Here is a 19,841-nt window from a genome sequence, read left to right on the forward strand (position 1 = left end):
CTTTAAAAATTTCTACTCAGCCTTCCTCTTAAGAAAGCTTTCCTAAAAATAATGTGAATTATGTGTATTTCCTTAAAAATGTATTTCATTTCCTGTGTTCAGTAAATCAGAGTTACAGTACCAAAATGGAGGTAGTCTACCATTAATTATCCTCCATATTTTCATCTGGATTTTGAAGGGTTTACTGTGGTTAAGTCATAAACTCTTGGAACTATATGCAGACTTCTGGGCCCATGAAATATTTTTCTGGTGGGTTTCAGTTTGTTGGGCTATCAGAAATTTATAAATTTTAGTGCATAGATGGGTCATGGGAGAGAAAAGAGAAACCACAAACAGAATATTTATACATTTATTTATAATGAAATTATGGTCTAAATATTTACAACATATAGGAAACCAGAGAGTATGTTTATACAAAGCCAGCCTGCAAAGTATTCAAATGTGCAAAAATGACAGTTCAGTATCTCAAACTACTCTTGGTTCAGCAGACTAGCTCCTTCTTTCACACATCAATATTTGATACAAAAAAGTTCTTTTGGCAAAACCTGTAATGCCAAGAAAAAGGACAAGTTGCAATTGCAGTCACTAAGTCCACCATCCATCCTATTGTGAGCAGTCAAATCTCTCTATTTTAGCTGCAATCAGTTCTCAGAGAGACGGACCACTGTGTTTCATTTCTGTGATGAGTTCTGACCAGCTTTTGCTCAAGCAGTTTTCTCGGACCCAGCTGAAGACATGGAGCTTATTAAAAGGGCAATAAAAACTGCAATGGCTTTCTGGGACAAGAGTGCCTGAAGATGCCAGCTTTGGATCATCCCAGTAAAAAGATAAGGGAAAAAAAAAAGCCAACCCTTCACTTTTCTACTCAGGATCCAGCAATATCCAATAGTTTTAAATTAGTGAAACTGCATTTTCCAAAACAGAAAAGAATGCAAACATGAAAATAAGGATGAACTATTCTTACATTTAAAGGTGCTGCAAGGGAAAGATGGTCTTAAAATTGTCTCCCCACTGATGATAGATAGTAAGGCTTTGTTTGTAACCAGTAGTAAAATACAAATAAAACTTTTTTGTCAGAACAGGGGCCATTCATTCATGTGGAAAAGGCTGGACCAGTTAAATGTATACTGGAATGACCCTGTTGGGATGCTCTGTTGGACAAGCACATTTCACCAACTGTTAAAAAGCTTCTGAGACAAATTTGTGATTCTAAGTAAATTTTAACAGATACTATGCCACTGCAGAAACAAAGGTTTTTTAAAAAGAATGAAACCCCTTTAAGAAAGGGAACACTGCATCTCTAACTTCTGCAAAGGTCCATGATGGTTCCCAGTACAGGCCCCAGAGTCTTATTAAATCAAATGCATGCATTATTGCTAAAGAGAGTCACCAAGGGTCAAAGCTCTGTTCCACTGTTTCTTAAGGGGCCATCCAGAATGGCATCTGTTGTTTAGCTCGTGGCTGTGATGAAGGGTACTGATACCCCAAACTCCAGCCCTGTGGAAAACTACTTGCATTTTTATGACCCCCATGCTCCTCCTCTTCATCAGATGAATCTGCAGCATAAGCCACCAACCCGAATCCCTTCTCTGCAGTTTTCATCTTCTTGACTGGATAATCTAGAATAGAGAAAAACAACCCCAACCCCATCCCCCAAGACAAAAAAAAAAAAAGATAATACCATGAATTCGTTAATAAAAAAAAGATGTTAATTATAAGTGGTTAGTTGGACACCATTTTGAGGTCACAGGGTCAATGGTCACCCAAAAACGTTGAGGATCACACGAAAAACAGCACCAGCATCAGCAAATGTGAATCCACCAGAACCATGTAAGAAAACAGAGAAAGAAAAAAAGAAACACACACACACACACAAAAAAAAAAAAAAAAAAAAAGAAAAAAAAGAAAAAAAGGAAAGTTAGCAAGTGAGTTTTTGGAGGCTGATATTTCACCTTTTAAAGAGTTAAAAGAAAAGAAGTTAAGAAAAGAATAAAAAATGTATTTTCTTCTGTTCATTTTTATGACTACAGGCAAAGAACACAAGTGATCCCATATTCCTCTACAGATCTAGAGTTCTGGGATACTAAGAGGCAACATTTTTTTTAACAGCCACTGGCTGACTATTCACAACCAAAAGAGCTATGAGGAGAGAGATATAGCTCAGCTCCCAATACAAAGAAAAATCAATCTTTTTTAAAAAGTACGCTTTATACCCAAATTGGGGCTCGAACTCATAACCCCGAGATCAAGAGTCACACACTCCACTGACTGAACCAGCCAGGTGCCCCGAAATAGCAATCCTTAAGTCTATATCAGATTATTTCCAGGTATTCAGACAACAAAGGCAACAAAATTTGAAATGACCTACCAATCATTAGAGCTTTAATGATGCTAGTATAAAATGTAAGTTGACTTTTTCTAGACACACGTCAGTTGAAAAAAGGCTAACTATATGCCATCCTTCTAAGTAAAACAAAAAACAAACAAACAAAAAAAAAGAAAAACAAAACAAACACCTCATCAGCCTGGAGATTTTAGAAGTTGGATTAAACACCTGATTGAATGCCACCTGAATGAACATCAGGTCAGAAAACTAGTAACTTAGGACCAGTCTTAGCTGCCTGCGTGTCCCCAGCTACACCTCACTCACCGTGGCCCCCTGCTCCGGCCCCAGACCCATTCCTGTCATCAGACTCTGCTTTCATTCCAGTCACTGGGAAGGCTGGTGGAGGCATCAACTGCCTGTGAGAAGAAAAACCATGACAACCTTTCAGATAGATTCTAACAATTGTACTTTCTTCCAATAGTCACCGAACAACCGTTCACCTCCACCCTTTCCACCTGACCCCACCCTGAGAGCTCTTATCAAGTTTTAAGATATCAAGTTGTTAGCCAGGCCAGGTCAAAAGCAGCAGCACTGCTGTGGGAAGCCAGTCCTGTCCTTGGAAGGCTCAACGAACCATATAGGAGGGTGGCTGTCTCAAGCCCCAGATGGCAACTGGACTCCCACATTCAAGTACCTCAGTCCATAATATCCTAGGATTCTAAGTAGCAAACATATTGCCTATGCTTAGGAAAATGGCTAAGATGCAGATAGTAGAGGAAGATGCCTGATGACCAAGAATGAAATGACTCAAAGCCCAAGGTAACCACCCCTGACACTGTGAAAGGGGAGGCATACTCTCCATTAGTGCAGCAGTTATTAAAAAAACACACAGGAGTTTTTGAGCCAAAGGATTCATTACATTTTGATTGACTTATCGATCAGTTATTATTTTTTAGGGAGGTTCCACATCCAGCATGGAGCCCAACTCCAGGAGTGAACTCCTGACACTGAGATCAAGACCTGAGCTGAGATCAAGTTGGAAGGATGCTCAACTGACTGAGCTACCCAGGCACCCCTTCATTAGTTTTAGAACATGGAAGCTCACAGCAATGATCGTTATTCACACTAGTGGTGAAAACCAATGACATGTGATGACATTCACGTAATTATGCTCCAACTAACTTACCTGTCCCTCTCTCGCTCTTTGCCTGAGGAACCTGCCGGCTTCGATCCTGCACCTTCAATCTCATTCTGACTGGAGAAGCCTGTACCTAAATTAGTCATATGAATGGGTCCATGCTATGAGCAGAAAAATACAGCGGCATTAGCAAATCTACACCTGCTGCATTGACTTTAGCTCCTTAATGTATCTCTCAAGTGCCTCGTCTTTCTGGTCAGTTGCAGTATGCTCACTACATAGCACTCTGGGATTTGGGACATAACCACAGCTGAAGGAGACGTAATCTCTTTCTGTAGGACCTGGTCATGCTACATGTATCTGTTTTCAACTACCCTTTTATAAACTATAAAAATGCTTCAGAGTTTGATTCAAAGGACGCTTTAAGGGCTCTGGCAAAAAGTAAAGGTCCTTTTCCTGATAAATAAAATGGCACCAAAACCACACACTTAAATAGTATTTTTAAAAATTCTTTACTTGAATGACTACTTATAACATGTATGCACCGAATCACATTTCTGCCCACTATTTTTTGTGGATGGTGGGGACTCAAGAAAGTAATCACTGTCTTTTACAGGGAAAAAAAGTAAACTGAGGGCCAAGGTTTAAAAACAAACCCTATGCTGACAGTAATGATACCTTTTGGTGAGATGTGTAGGGAAATGAGAACTATGTGAGGTTTCCAAGAATACCGTATGAATGTGGTAGTGCGGAATTCTACAGAACTCCTTCCAGGGGCCAGTCATAGACCTCTATGTGCCTCCCTCTACATGGAGCTTTGTATTTTCTTATCATACTGATCCCAAAGACCAACCCGCCCAAAGGGAGTTACTCTTGTTTTAAATCCTCCAAGGGAAAAAACCCTAAACGGATTCCAGAAAATAGAAATCTAGTACTGGGAGGATGGTTGATATAGAAGTGAATTTTTCTTTCTTTAAAGGGAAAGTATAGTAGGATAAGATGAGGAAAGAAAGGGTATTTTATTTAACCTGGTATCCAAGAAGTCCAGATTCTCGTTCATCTGGCAGCTCCTCTGTGAATCGCCTCTTCTGTGCCTGGGGTTGAGCTGGGAGTGGGGGCTGGGGTGGGGGCGGGGGCTGGGGCTGGGGGCCGGCAGGCAAGGCAGTTTTGACAGGAGCAGCAGGAATAAAAGGCCCACTCATCGGACTCTGGGACCAAAACAAACCAAAGGGGAAGAAAGGTGTGAGAATACCCAGCCACTTACTAAGGAAAACAATGATCACAAAAGACTTTTATAATCCACATGTCCCAGAAATTCTGTATCTCCCTGGTCCTTAGCTTTCTTCTTGGATCATCTGGTGCCACGAGAGCCTCACCTTCCCACCTTCATGGTGGGGAATGCTAAACTGGCAAGGTTTACAGTGTTTTCTTTCTTTCTTTCTTTCTTTCTTTCTTTTTTTTTTTGGTTTACAGTGTTTTCGATTCTCAGGAGATACCTGGTGTGCACCTGGGGCCATTAGGGGCAAACATGACCAACATATAAAAATTCTAGCCACTTACTTAGTTTAAAAGTTAACAAGCAAGAACATTCTCTAATTTAGACCCCTCTAATCAAAGTGATTCGCTCCTTCTAGATTATAAAGGCTACTAATGCTTATGGCAAAGGCAAGTTCACCTGCCTCTTCTAAGGATAAACTGTTACAGCAAGAGGGAGTCTGTCTGGTGTTTAGAGATTGTACCAGAAAGGAAAAAGGACTGATCCACTATGTATCAGAAAAAACAAGCACTTCCCAAAGGACAGCTCTTATTAGACAAATGGCTAGTATGTGTGGACTACTTGGGTCTTCCCATCTAACCCTTGCAATCTTTGAGATAGAATCATTATGCTCGTTTTCTATAAGGAAACCAAAGGCTGGATAGGTCACGTGGTATCCCAGGATTGTACAGCTCAATCACAGGAAAGCATGAGGAACCCTGGCAGCATGTCTAAAGCCCAACCCTAAGGGGCCTGCTCCGCCATACTCCTTTCTGGTCACAAAGCAATGTGGCTCAAAGCTGGTGAACTATAGCTCCGCCAAACACAGAAGGTGACTAATTAGGACTAAGAGTCACGAGCAGGATTTAGTGAAGTCTGTTGTTTCAAACCATATAGCCCCTCCAGCGTTCACAGCCCGCCAGCCAGGAGGCTGGGCAGTGGTTCAGGGCTGCATGCTCCTCTGCCATAGCAACACTATGAGGCCCACAGAGAAAGGCCTACCATCAATCCATCACCTGTGCTTGCTACCTTCTTTCCCTGTCTCAGAGAAGAGGAGTACATGATTCATCTAGATGAGCTAGCTACCTACCCTTTCCTAAAATTCTAGTTTCTCACGTAGTTTGAAAAATATACAAATACATTTAATAAGCCTTAAGTTGGCAAAGTTCCAAGATCTCTCAGCTCAAGAACCCCTGAATATGTTGTGTTTCTTCTGAAGATCACTAACTCAGGTCCAATCATGGAGAGGTGAGTAGGCTGGCCCCTTTCTTCTTGAAGTGGGTGCAGGTAGGCAATACCCACAGCACAACAAACCATGATTGTGGCTCGTTACCCACTTCTGTATATCCAGTGTTTCTGGAGCACAGCCACGTGAGTTCATTTGGTATGGTCTTTGACTACATCCGTGCCCCAGGAATGGAGTGCAGCAGGTGTGCCAGAGCCTGCATGACCCGTAAGCTTCACCTGTTGGCCACCTAGCACTCCAGAGGAAGCTTGCCGACTCCTCTTCCAAACAACTATTTGGCAGTAAGACTCATGAAATGAAACTATACATTTCAGGGTGAAAAACACATATGTACACGCTGTCCTAAAGCATTTAGGTAGCTTGGTGGCCATGACACAGGAGCAACAGGAGACAAACACCTCCCATCACCCAGTAATTCTGCATGATTTCTTCCTGAATACCACCACCACCTCCACCTCTCCCCTGGCCACTTTCTCCATAGTCACAGCCTACCATCCTACCTGTCCAGTGCCAGCAGGAGGCTGCACTTGTGTGATCGGGTATTGTGTTGGCACAGGTGGAACTCCAGTAGGTAATGCTGGCAAGACTCCAGGTGCCAATGAAACAGCTGGTGGCACTATGCTTGGCACTCCGTAGGGAGGCTGAAGTGGCTGCTGAGGAGGGGGAACAACAGGGTAACCAGACTGATAGCCATTGGATGGATAATATGGTGGCTGAGGAGGGACACTACTTATAGCAGAGGGTTGTGTATAGCCTGAGGGGGAAGAAAAAAAGTGTTTAATCAGCTGCAGCAGAACGAGACATTTTAGCTGAATATTAACTTCATCTCTAGGGAAGAAAACTACTTTCCAAATTATCGTAAGCTGAAGGGGACATTATCAGTGCCCTGGCACAGTCTACCCTTAAATATCCTATTTTATACACAAATATCACTAACAAACTATTTCTCTTTGTTAAACACTTTAAGACATACACACCTGGTAAAGGTACAGCAGTATTAATCTGATTCACAAATCTAGAGTACTCAGCATGAACCTGCAAAAGAAGGGAAAACAAATTCATGTGGGACAATCCCAATTCACGGAGTATTTACAAGGGTCAGATTATACAATTCTAGAACCAAAGTAGCGAGGAAGTAAAAGTATTTCCACCAATTAAAAAAAAAATTGTCAAAAAAAATTGTCATTGATATTTCCATCAAATTTAAGCTTGTTTAATCTAAATTTTAATAAGGTATGGGGCACCTGATTGGCTTAGTCAATAGAACATATACGACTCTTGAGCTCGGGGTTGTGAGTTCGAATTCCACACTGGGTATAGGATCATTTAAGAATGAAAATGTTAAAAATCAATCAAAGGGCGCCTGAGTGACACGGTCGGTTGAGTGTCCAACTCTTGGTTTCAACTCGGGTTGAGGTCTCAGGGTCATGGGATCAAGCCCCACCTAAGGCTCTGCACTCAGTGCAGTCAGCTTGAGACATTCTCTCCTTCTGTCTCTACCCACCCCCCTTGCTCTCTCTCTCAAAACAAATAAATAAATCTTTAAAAAAAATCATTTTTAATAAGGCATACCCTATGAATTAGTAAGCCAGGATGTGGGCACCAGGAGCATGGACATCAGAAGCTTCCCAAATCTCCAGATTAGACCCAATTCTGAGGTATAAAATCATTCAGAGCCAGAAAGAAGTTAGGAAATTTCTAAGTTGTCAGTATAACTACCGAGACTTCATTCATTCTTTTATTTACTGGACTTGTCCTCAAGGAGCTTATGGCTCAACACAAGGTTAATACGTCGTCACGCACCGCCCACCCACTGCCCAGTTCTTCATTATGAACATCTCACTGAGTCAGTAACTTCAAGTGGCAACAAACACAGGAGATAGTCAGGGAAGTTATCTGGCACAAGGGGTGGTAAATTAGGTTACCTCACAAAAGCAAAGACTACGGCTTTCCAAAAGGGGACCCTTAAATGCCAAATGACACAAGGCTGAATAAACACAACCCCCAAACCTGACTATCTTCAGGGGCTACACCAACAACCCTACGGGTTTAACTTTTGGTTACTAGATTACAGAATAAAAATAATAGACATTCAAATAAGCAACTAGCTTACTGCTGTTAGCCAAAACATTGCTAACTGGTTTTATATTATTATAGCTCTATTCTTACTTTCGCTACACTTACTATTAAAAAGAATTCGGAATACAAAAATAAACAAAATAAAAAGAATCTGGAATGCCCACTGGTCAACAACTTGGCCAGGCCTGAAAGTATTATTTAAATAACTGACAACACTGGGGCACCTGGGTGGCTCAGTCAACTAAGCATCTGCTATTCAGCTCAGATCATGATCCCAGGGTCCTGGGACCGAGCTCCCCATTAGGCTCCCTGCTCAGTGAGGAGTCTGCTTTTCCTTCTCCCTCTCCTCCCTGCTTATTTTCTCTCTCAAATGAATAAGTCAAATCTTTTAAAAAATAAATGACAATATTGAGATTTCATACTGATATACTACACATTTCAAAATTCTATACCAAAATAGTTGCTAAAGAAAAAATGCATGCCAGCTATGACCCTGCTTAGGGAAGCTTGTCTTCCTTATGGAGAATGTTGAGTTGCTAGAATGGTGTAGTGGTTCCAAAATTCATGTCTGCCCAGAACCTTGGAATATGATCTTGTTTGGAAACCAGGTCTTTGCAAATACAGGTTAACATGAGTTTATACTGGGTTATGGTGGGCCCAAATTCGAAGGACTGCTACTTTAGAAGAAACAGAGAGACAAAGAGACACAGGAGTAGGCCAGGGGACAGTGGGGCAGGGATTGGAACTCTGCTGACATGGGGAAAGAATGCAAAGGACAGCAGGCTGGGAGAAGCATGGAACATTCTCCTTCACAGTATTCGTTTAGAAGGATCCAACTCTGCCCACATCATTATTTTGAGTGTCTGGCTTCCTGAACAATGCGAGAATAAATTTCTGTTAAGTCACCTAGTTTGTGGAAATTTGATATGACAGCCCTAGGAAACTAATACAGGTAGGAAAATAGCTAAGACACAGCCCAAGACAGCAGGAGCTCTTCTGAATATTAGATACACAAATATAACTCACTGTTTGCAAGAGATTCTCACAGAGTTTCTTGGCAGCAGCCAGGCCTTCTGGTTTGGGATGACTGCAAAGAAATAGGAACCAAAAACTCAAAGAGGAGAAAAGTAAAGGATACAGATTTTTGCTTTCACTTTGTATGCTGTTTACAAATTTAATATATTCAAAATACCAACAAAAAAACTTCAAAAAAATCACAAAAAAATGTCACAGAAACCCTTTAAGATATAACTTGTATCATTAAGACAAATACTTTATTGCTTGGTCGATCTATGTACCTATCTATTTATGAGAAACACAGAGAGAGAGACAGAGACACAGGAAGAGGGAAAAGCAGACTCGCTGTGGGGAGCCTGATGCAAGACTCGATCCCCGGACCCCAGGATCATGCCCTGAGCTGAAGGCAGACACTCAACCACTGAGCCATCCAGGTGCCCCTATTGCTCTCTTTAAAACATAAAGACGTTTAAAAGTCACTAAAATAACTGTAAAATGCATTAATAGTGTCATAGGTCAAAATGAAGATGCCTTTAGGCTCATCACAGCTCATTTTACAGTGAGAGATTTAAAACCCAAGAACCTGAATAAAGACAAAGACAATTCTACCTAATTCAATAGTTTTTATTAATTATAAAGTGATTATCATTAGTAATGACCTACATTGCTCATGTTACTAGTTATTATACCTATTTTCTTACTCCTTTTGAAGCCCTCCAGCCCGATCAGTTAACAAGCATTCAAATGCTTGTCATCCCCAACCCCAACCATGTGTACGTACCTAATGTAAATATACATGGGTTCAAAAGCTTCTCGGCCAGATGCTGGCTCAATGCAACCTGAGCCTTTGCCTCTTAGGAAGACTTTGGCACCCGTTTCAATCTGAATGTGCTGCAAATAGGAGCAGCCCGGACCTTCTACTTTCTCCTTGACATTAAAGGTGGGCACAGCATGCTCTAGACCCACAAATAATTTATCCTGAACATAATGCATCTGTAGAAGAATAGAATAACTCAGATTAAACACATAATTAAATCCTAGTCTTGAAAATCATTTTGCAAGACTTTAATCCTCCAGATACTTTCAACCACTGCCAGAATAAGGACCTCCTATAATTTCCACGAGCCCATAAAAAATAAACTCTATAAAGTAATTTAATTTAAAGCACTACATATGCCATGTACCCACCTAGAACATTCCTTCATCAGGTGAAAAGCAAAGACACACTACTAAGCACACCCATGGCCCATGACTACATATATCAGAACCTATAGCACTGTCTTCTGTGAAACTAGAATAGCATGTTGGGTCGTACAGTCAGCCCTGTGCTGTTCTCCACCAAGGGCTGCTCTCTCCCACCCTGTTTTCTAGGAGGATTGTATCAGCAGAGTCTTACTTCACCAGACTCTGCCTTCTTAGTCCTCCAGCTGCCATCACACTTACAAATACACAACCAAACTACAAACTCCAAACGTAAGGTGTGTAAACAGTCTGGTCTATCAACACCCTTCCTGGAATACATGAAAGTAAAGAGATGTGTAATCAGATGTTCACTGCATCTCGGACGTTTTTTTTTTTTTTTTTTAAGATTTTTTATTTATTTATTCATAGAGACGCAGAGAGAGAGGCAGAGACACAGGCAGAGGGAGAAGCAGGCACCATGCAGGGAGCCTGCTTCTCCCTCTGCCTGTGTCTCTGCCTCTCTCTCTCTGTGTCTCTCATGAATAAATAAAATCTTAAGAAAAAAAAAAGATTATTTATTTATTCATGAGAGATACAAACTCAGAGAGAGAGGCAGAGAGAGAAGCAGGCTCCCCGTAGGGAGGCCAATGCAGGACTTGATCCCGGATCCCGGGATCACGACCTGAGCCTAAGGCAGGTACCCAACTGCTGAGCCATCCAGGTGTCCCATGAGCCACCCAGGTGTCCCGCATCTCAGAAGCTTAGATGGTCCATTAGTAGGACAGTATCCGCAGGTAAGTCTCAAGTTGGGATTTCAGGATTTTTCTTCATGCTTTCCATATCATTTGGTACATATCACTTTCACAGAAATGACAAAGCTGTTCATGATCTCTCCACGAAACATACCCCTGACTGGAAGGGAGGCTTCTGGTTAACAGCTGGAGACAACTGTGCAATGGGCGCTGGCTGGTGATACACAGTGACTGTCGCACCATTGAAAGTTGGACTCGTCCCTGTGGCAGCTTTGACCACCCCGTTGGTGATAATTTCTTTGATTCGGTTTACTGCTCCTATGGAAAAACCGTGAGATACTGTACCAAAGGAATGGACTGACGAGTACCCAATGACAGAGTGCAGCCAATGCCCAATTATCCCCGTATTAATCCATTTTAAAGGAAGCCAAAATATGTGGTCCTCAGCCTCTCTTTACTCCCAGCACTCATGAGCAGTTCATACACAAGAGTTACCACAGCCACCAGGAACAATCTGCCAACTTATTACATACAACCCTGTACTTTGTCCTTCACAAAAAGTGGGATGTGAGCCAAACCATTACTTACTGTCCACTAACTCCCGTGTCTGGCCCTGAACATGAAGGTATAATGGACGATCCCTATAAAGAGAAATATAGAATAATAATCCCAAACTGGTCACAACCAAAGGAACCAAATGAGTCACCAAACCAAATCTGTAATGCTTATGTTTCCAAATAAGTAAAAGAGACTACATAGAAAAAAACGGCTGTTGCAAATTTCTAAGAACAGGATTTTAGAGCTGGGGAATAAATAAACTGTCCTGAAAAAATAAAATAAAGTAAACTTTCCTGGTTGCTTCAAGTTAACTGGCCCACAAGGGGATCAAATCTGTTCTTATGGGCTCATGAATACTGGCATCTTGTCAACTGACATAACCTGGTATTTGAGAACAAAATCTCTTTTTGTTGGTTGTCTAACAGGTTATGGGCAAATGTGCTGTTGGCTATCCAAATTAATGGGGCAAAAGTGATGGTAGCCTGTAGATCCATATCTGAGACCCACAACCAAGGGGTTTTACTTTCTAAAAGTAAAGTGGCCTTAGATTCTGATTTTGATTATAATGGAGGTCACCAATAACCATAAAATTAATAAAAGGCTGTAAGTAAAAATAACTATTTAAAGATGGAAAAGTCCAAAACAGCAATCAGCATGCACACACTAGTTGAAATATACTTTTGGTTTCAGATGAGGAGTAAGTTTTGCCTCCTGATTATATTTAATTTAAGCCAAGTTTTGCACTGCCTAAGTACCTGCCCTCAAAACTAAGTAGTGGAAGGGCCACAACTATAGGGGAGACAAAATCTTTCAGTGGAAAACCTTTTAGCCTACAGCCACCATAGGGGCAGAGAGTTGCTTGATGAAAGGAGGTTTTTAAAAGGGAAATTACAACAAAATACAGACCCTTTTGTTGGGGGAAATGTTCCCATACAAAAGTTTGGAAGCATATATACATTAAATGTAGCAATTATCTTATTTTACACTTTCGTAATTTGTTTCCTCCAATAAAATGTTACCTGTGAAATAAAAAAAATCCAAAGACCAACAAGAAGGAAAACAGCTGCCAACACTCCTTACACGTATTGGAAATGTATGTCCCAAACTCTAGTACGTGACATGTGTATATATATATACCAAGCTACTAAGCAAATATTTGCACATATTTCCTGCAAATGAAAAATATGAAACTAACGTGAGCCATATGTCCAACCTTTCCCCAAAGCAGAGGATGTGTATACACACCCTGGTCCCACTTTGGCCTTCTCCTCCGAGGTCATGAATCTCCCTCGAGTTGACACTGCAGCCCCACTAAGCCGGCTGATCTAAAAAGGAAACAATCTATTAAAAGATGATGTGGCAATTGATCGACTTCAATGACTGGCAGAAAGATGGATTTCTCCCCATTCATTCACTATATCAATACAAAAGAATGAGTTCTCACCTATATTAAAATCAATTCCATTGTTTCCTGCTCAAGCTGACCAGGAATCCACCCATATCTGTTTACCTTTACCAAGAAGTTCCTCCACAGTTAATTCAACCCAATCCTGACTTTGGAGATTATGACCCACATTCAGTCATAAACATCTGGCTCCCGTCTGTAGTTAGAGGTCTTGTTTACTTGACTGTGCCCACCTGCCACCTTCCCCAGAGGCCCAACATCTGCGCACCTCATCCTGAGTCTGTCCTCGAGTCAGCAGATTCCTGCACGTGAGAGGCACATCATTGATCTCGACTTCAGCTACCACCAGGTCATCCTTGCTTTTACTGCTAGTTAGGCCTTTGCCAGCAGCCTGAAGCTACAAGAGAAATTGGATTGAAGAGTCTGTAAGATCAAATAGTGTGTTTCTGCTGCTCAATTTACAAGTGCCCCTCCCTACATTCCAGCACCACGTTACTGTTCCCTTTACCTGCCTACAAACACACTTGGAAATATTCCTAGGTCATTCTTCAAAAATGAAAGAACAAGCAAACAAAACTTCACTCAACGGACACCAAGTATTGTCAATTCACTTGAAAGCAATCTTCAGATTTCTCTGTAACCTTGGCCATGGTGCGTTTCTACGACCGAATAATCCCAGAAACCTTATGGACGAGAAGCTGCAATCTCCACAAGGAAAAATAAATGAACAAGTTATGGTGCATTACAGCTCAACTAGGTAGCCATACGTGCAGTAAAATACAGGGCAGAGTCCAGTGTACAACGCAGAGTCCAGCAACCCATGCACTTCATTTGTATAATTGGACGCTGCCTTTGTGACAACACTGCAGCCACCAACATATCACATTTAACTAGTTCTATCCTTGCAATGATCTGGAAAACCCGTAAAGTTTGTCTGACAACCCATTACTCTATTAAAGAAGAACTAAGAAAATGGATGAAAAGCCAAGCAAAATCCTAAAATCTGACCTGGTTTCTGTCAATTTATCATTTTTAAAGATTTTATTCATTCATGAGAGACACAGAGAGATGCAGAGACATAGGCAAAGGAAGAAGCAGGCTCCCTGCAGGGAGCCTGATATAGGACTCAATCCCAGGACCCTGGGATCATGACCTAAGCCAAAGGCAGACACAACCACTGAGCCACCCAGATGCCCCTGGTTTCTCTCAACTTATTATTATTATTTATTTCTCTCAATTTAAACTATAGGCTACTCCAGACAGCAGATGAGTTATCTGAAAAAAATCTTCATCTCAAGATGGCCTTCCCCAACCCTATGTTACCTGGGACCAAAGCTCAGCAAATCTGCTCAAAGAAGATAAACAGTTTATGCATTAGATACATTTTTTTAAAAAGATTTATTTATTTATTCGAGAGAGAAAGAGAGAGAGAAGAGAGAGAGAATCTTTTTTTTTTTTTTTTTTTGAGAGAATCTTAAACAGACTCCACATCCAGCGAGGAGCCCAACACAGGGCTCAATCTCATGACCCTGAGCCAAAATTAAGAGTCGGATGCTTAACCAATTGAGCCACCCAGGCGCCTCGATATTTTTAAAATGTGGACACAAACTAGACTCAATATCTCACCTTTGTTTAGGCCCTGCTCAGTACTGGCCACCACCAAAGGTACAGATCAGTGCTATCCCACAGGACAACCTGTGATGACACAGGTGTTCTCTACCTGGCCATCCAGCATGGCCACTGTCAGCCTCATGTCCAAATGCTGTGATAAGAATTAAAATTTAATTCAAATTTTATTTTTTTAAATATTTATTTATTTATGATAGACACACAGAGAGAGAGAGAGAGGCAGAGGAGGCAGAGACACAGGCAGAGGGAGAAGCAGGCTCCACGCCGGGAGCCCAACGCGGGACTCGATCCTGGGTCTCCAGGATCACGCCCTGGGCTGAAGGCGGCACTAAACTGCTAAGCCACCAGGGCTGCCCTATTCATTGTATTTTTAATTGTAAAGATTGAGTCAATTGTCCATTTTTAAGTTCTGAAAGGAAATTTTTATTTCTTTTAAGATTTTATTTAGTCATGAGAGACACACAGAGAGAGGCAGAGACACAGGCAGAGGAAGAAGCAGGCTCCACGCCGGATGCAGGACTCTCTCTGTCTCTCATGAATAAATAAATAAAATCTTAAAAAAAAAAAAAAAAAAAGATGAATAATGAACTTCCAACTCACTAAAAATTCCCATCAGTTCTTCAGAACTTGAGTAAACATCCAAACAGATAATAGCCATTCTGTTGATGTTATAAACTGGACAGCTAACAAAAAACTCTATCAGCTTTCCCTCCCAACTCTGAGGTATTATAGACAAATGAAAACTGTATATATTTAAGATGAACAACTGGATGATGGGATACATGTATACACTGGAAATAATCACCACAAACATGCTATTAACACATCCACCACTCACCCAAAATGCATTTTTATTTTTTATTTTTTTTAAGATTTATTTATTTATTTACTTATTTATGATATACATAGAGAGAAAGACAGAGGCAGAGACACAGGCAGAGGGAAAAGCAGGCTCCATGCCGGGAGCCCGATGTGGGACTCGATCCCGGGACTCCAGCATCGCGCCCTAGGCCAAAGGCAGGCACCAAACCGCTGAGCCACCCAAGGACCCCCCAAAATGCATTTTTAAACACAGAACCCATCTATTTGCTTCAACTTTTAATTGAAGTCAAAGAACTTTTTTTTTCAAATGTGTATTATAATGAGCTAAGCTGCCTTAGAACTGAACTCTCCAAATCTAGAGACTTTCTTTCTTTCTTTTTTTTTTTTAAAGATTTTATTTATTCATTCATGAGAGACACAGACAGAGGCAGAAGCAGGCTCCAGACAGGGATCCTGACCTGGGACTTGATCCCGGGTCTCTAGGATAACGCCCTGGGCTGAAGGCAGGGCTAAACCGCTGAGCCACTAGGGTTGCCCAAGAGAGACTTTCAAACAAAAGCTAGACACCCAATTGTCTGACTCTGAAGTCAGATGTCTGCCGTGACAGATCTTATACAATGTACATTCATGAATCTTATTTTCCTCCTCTGTAAACTGGCGACAGTAATCCATTCCATCAAATTGCTGCAAGGGATTTTTTTAAGCACAATGCATGCAGTCTAGCAGTACAAACAGCCACTATACTCATCATCCTGTAAAAGTTGGGTCTTCCATTGCAAGATAAACTAAAGACTTCAAAGTTCAGGTCTATTCTAGTTGTGAAATTTTAATTATACCAGAAATTCTATAAAATGACCAAATAATTTCAGTTTGTGTGAAAACAGCAAAACCACCAACATATAAATTATCCATTTCATTTCACATTGAACTACACTGTAGGCAGTTATTAAAAATCTATAGATTCTAACTAGAAAGGACGTTGTACATATGTATTTACGTTTTAGTACAGCTGACTAGAGACATTTTAAAGTCACTTGATTTACCTGAACATCTCTTTGGATTTCAGGGAAAATGCCTAAGTATTGAAAAATATCACATCATTGCTTTAAATGATTACATAGATAGAAGTTAAGCTGAACTAAGTGAGCGAGGACAAAGTGAACTATTTGGTCCATAAATGTAATCAAACCAACCAAACTTGCCTCATGAAAACAAATGACATAATATCACATGATGCATTCCAAAACTAAGTGATCTTTAAATTACCGTAACCTTGTTTTCTCCTTAACACGAATAATTGTTTAATTACAGAATTACTAAATAGCCTTTAATTACAAAATTAAAGTTACAATTAACAGAGTCCCTTCAACTTCAAATACCTTTTCAGCAACATTCTGAGTTGGTTTCAGCTTCCCTTTGGCCATGAGCATGGCATTGATCTTGGCAGCCACGGCAGCAGCAGCGTCCAAGGCTCCAGAGGGAGCAGCCGCGGAGCCCCCAGGGCTTCCCCCACTGCTGGGCACCTCCGCACCTGGGGCTGCCGGTGGGAGGAACAGAAGGGGGGCTGGAGCTGGCTGGTCCCATTTGCTGCGGCGTCTACAAGAAAGGAAGAGGAAAACGTGAGGCTTCGAAGCTTTTCTATCATTCTTCCCTTACCACGCTCTGGCACCCCGCTTCCCCGCTACTACGTTCTCTTTACACCCTCGGGTCTCTATCAATATTAAAATTACCATTCCCACCCCCCCGAACAGACACAATTGCTGCAGTATCTCCTCACTTCCTTCCTCCCTCTCAAAACGTTCCAGTCAGTCCCACATACCCCCGTTCTCATCTTCTCTTGGCCGGTGCTCCCGAAAGCCTCGGCCTTCCTCCTCCTCCCCCCCTTCCCTGCCGGCCTTTCTCGGGCGCCCCAAGGCCTGCTTACCATCTTCCTCCCCCGAAGCCCAGCCCTCTGACACGTACGCGTACCACCTCAGCGCCCCCCCCACCCCCCGCACACAGCTCCCTTTGGCCCCTCCGCCTCTCCTCCGCCCCGTGCAGGCTACGATGCCCTCGCCCACGAAAGCTTTACCCGCCAGCCCCGGGATGCGTCGCGCTCCCCGCGGACATGGCGACCGGCTCTGCTCAACCACCCGCCAACTACCCCACTACCACCTTCCCGTCACTTCCGCCCCCAACGCCCTCACGCACAGCCCCTTCCGGTCGTGAAGAAAAGCTGTTCCGGTGGAAGCGTCGGTTCCAATTGGACTCTTGTGGATTTCGAGGCGTCTGGCGTTATCGGAGACAGGTAGGGTGTGACCTTCCTGCTTGCACCCTGCCCTGGAGAAAGATGGCGGCTGGAGCGCGCATCGGGGCGGAATTGGGAAGAGGAGGTTCATGTTTGTTGTGGGCAGGTTGGTAGTCTACAGGACAATACGCATGAGTCAAGGAATTAAACAAGTGTTTCCTTCAGTCCAGCCACGTCCTCTGGCCAAGGAGAGAGGACGCCGAAGCCCGCAACTTTGGCCCGCTTCATGTTTCAGTTACCTGTTTAGGAAAAGGCAAATGGTTCATCCCAAAGGTCATGTGGAGAATTTCTCCGGTGGTTTTACGTCTGTGTGCCAACCACTGATTTCAAAGCGGGGCTTCGGGGGCGCGCCGCAAGGGGGCGCCGGCGCCCGGGCGGGAGAGCGGAGGTGAGGGGCGGGTGAGGGGCTCGGAGTGAGCCGTGACCGCTGACTGACCCCGTTGGCGGGTCTTGGAGCTGTGAGGAGACTCTTCAGTGGATAGCCCGCAGCGCTGTTTTTCTAGTGAGTTCACACGCTGGTAGGATTAATAGACTGCAGATAAACTTGAAATCGAAATTCGTGTTTTCCCTTCAGCGTTTAATAAATTACCCTTTGGTACAAACACCATCTTTATCATTTATGAAATTTTATATATACGATAATATGTTTTTTCAGTCTTTTGCGTGGATGTGTTCTTTTACTACGCCATCTATTGAATACTTCTATATTTAATATCTGTTAGGCAAGCCAATTCTCATTGCCTTCTATATTTCCTTGCCTTTTCTGACAGGTGTATTTTTCTAAAGAATGTCAGATTAAGAGATCCCTGGGTGGCTCAGAGATTCAGCGCCTGCCTTCGCCCCGGAGCATGATCCTGGAGTCCCAGGATCGAGTCCCACGTCGGGCTCCCTGCATGGAGCCTTCTTATCCCTCTGCCTGTGTCTCTGCCCCTCTCCCTCTCTCTCTCTCTGTGTGTCTCTCATGAATGGATAAATAAAATCTTAAAAAAAAATAAAAATAAAAACAAGAAGAATTTCAGATTAAACAGCATTGTTTTCTTTTTGTCCCTTGCCCCCAAATACAATGTTGTTGGGAGTCTGAAAATACATTGTTGGGGGGAGGGCGCCTGGATGGCTCAGTTGGTAGCAGATGTGACTCTTGATCTCAGCTCAGGTCTTGATCTCCAGGGTCATGGCTTTAATCCCCAGGCTGGCCTCCATATTGGGCATGAAGCTTACTTCAAAAAAAGAAAAGGAGGGGCGCCTGGGTGTCTCAATCAATCGTTAGGTGTCTGCCTTCAGCTGCCTTCAACTCCTCCTCTCCCTCTGCTCCTCCCCTCACTTGTGCTCTCTCTCTCTCTCTCTCTCTGCCAGATAAATGAATAAGGTCTTTTTTTTAAAGTACATTATTTTTTCCTTTTTTTTAAAAAAAAAAAAAAAAGTATTTATAAACTATATTACTTTTTATAAAAGAGTACTGAGGCACCTGGCTGGCTATTGTTAAAGCTGGCAACTCTTTAATTTTTATTTATTTACTCATGAGAGACACACAGAGAGAGGCAAAGACACAGGCAGAAGGAGAAGTAATCTCCATGCAGGAAGCCTGAAGTGGGACTCGACCCCAGGACTTGATCCCGGGACTCCAGGATCACACCCTGGGCCAAAGGCAGGCGCTAAACCACTGAGCCACCCAGGGATCCCCGAAGTAGGCAACTCTTGATCTCAGTATTAGTCACAGCCCAAGTTGGACGTGGAGCCTACTTAAAAAAATAAGTAAAAATAAAAGGGTACTTGAAGTGTTCCATTCACAGTTGTGCAGGCATCAGCATTATCTAATTCTAGATCATTTTCGTCACCCCAAAAGAAACCCTACACCCATTATCAAACATTTCCCATTTTCCCCTGCTACCAGCAACCACTAAATTACTTTCTAACTTTATAGATTTGCCCATTATGGACATTTCACATAAATGGAACCACAGAATATGTGATCTTTTGTGTCTGACTTCTTTCACTTAGCATGGTGTTTTCAAGGTTCATGCATGTTGTACTGTGTGTCAGTGCTTCGTTCCTTGTTACAGCCAAATAATATTCCATTCTATGGATAGACCACAATTCACTTATCCATTCATTTGTTTATAGGTAGTCACTATTTCTTAAAAAAAA

General features: G+C 42.3%; 1 protein-coding gene and 1 non-coding gene across 4 annotated transcripts; both read right to left on the reverse strand.

Annotated features, from left to right (window-relative positions):
- Positions 1–335: 335 nt before the first annotated feature.
- KHDC4 (KH domain containing 4, pre-mRNA splicing factor) lies at positions 336–17,633 on the reverse strand. Of its 3 annotated transcripts, none has more exons than XM_041745668.1 (14): positions 17,481–17,633; positions 16,789–17,005; positions 13,227–13,355; positions 12,799–12,878; positions 11,584–11,636; positions 11,150–11,313; positions 9,843–10,054; positions 9,071–9,131; positions 6,943–7,000; positions 6,466–6,719; positions 4,493–4,672; positions 3,513–3,625; positions 2,651–2,742; positions 336–1,619 (listed from the first exon to the last, which is right to left on the reverse strand). In XM_041745668.1, the coding sequence occupies exons 1-14, from the start codon at positions 17,516–17,518 to the stop codon at positions 1,420–1,422; spliced, it is 1,851 nt and encodes a 616-aa protein (XP_041601602.1). In that variant the 5' UTR covers positions 17,519–17,633; the 3' UTR covers positions 336–1,419. The 3 variants fall into 3 exon arrangements, 2 of the variants coding, with proteins under 2 accessions (XP_041601602.1, XP_041601615.1); XR_005986267.1 differs by having other exon boundaries at positions 1,563–1,619; positions 3,513–3,597; XM_041745681.1 differs by lacking the exon at positions 336–1,619 and having other exon boundaries at positions 2,218–2,742; positions 3,513–3,597.
- LOC121475346 lies at positions 10,361–10,489 on the reverse strand. The gene has a single exon (XR_005983725.1).
- Positions 17,634–19,841: the final 2,208 nt, after the last annotated feature.

Source organism: Vulpes lagopus, chromosome 1 (assembly GCF_018345385.1).
Source record: "Vulpes lagopus strain Blue_001 chromosome 1, ASM1834538v1, whole genome shotgun sequence".
NCBI classification, from domain to species: domain Eukaryota; kingdom Metazoa; phylum Chordata; class Mammalia; order Carnivora; family Canidae; genus Vulpes; species Vulpes lagopus.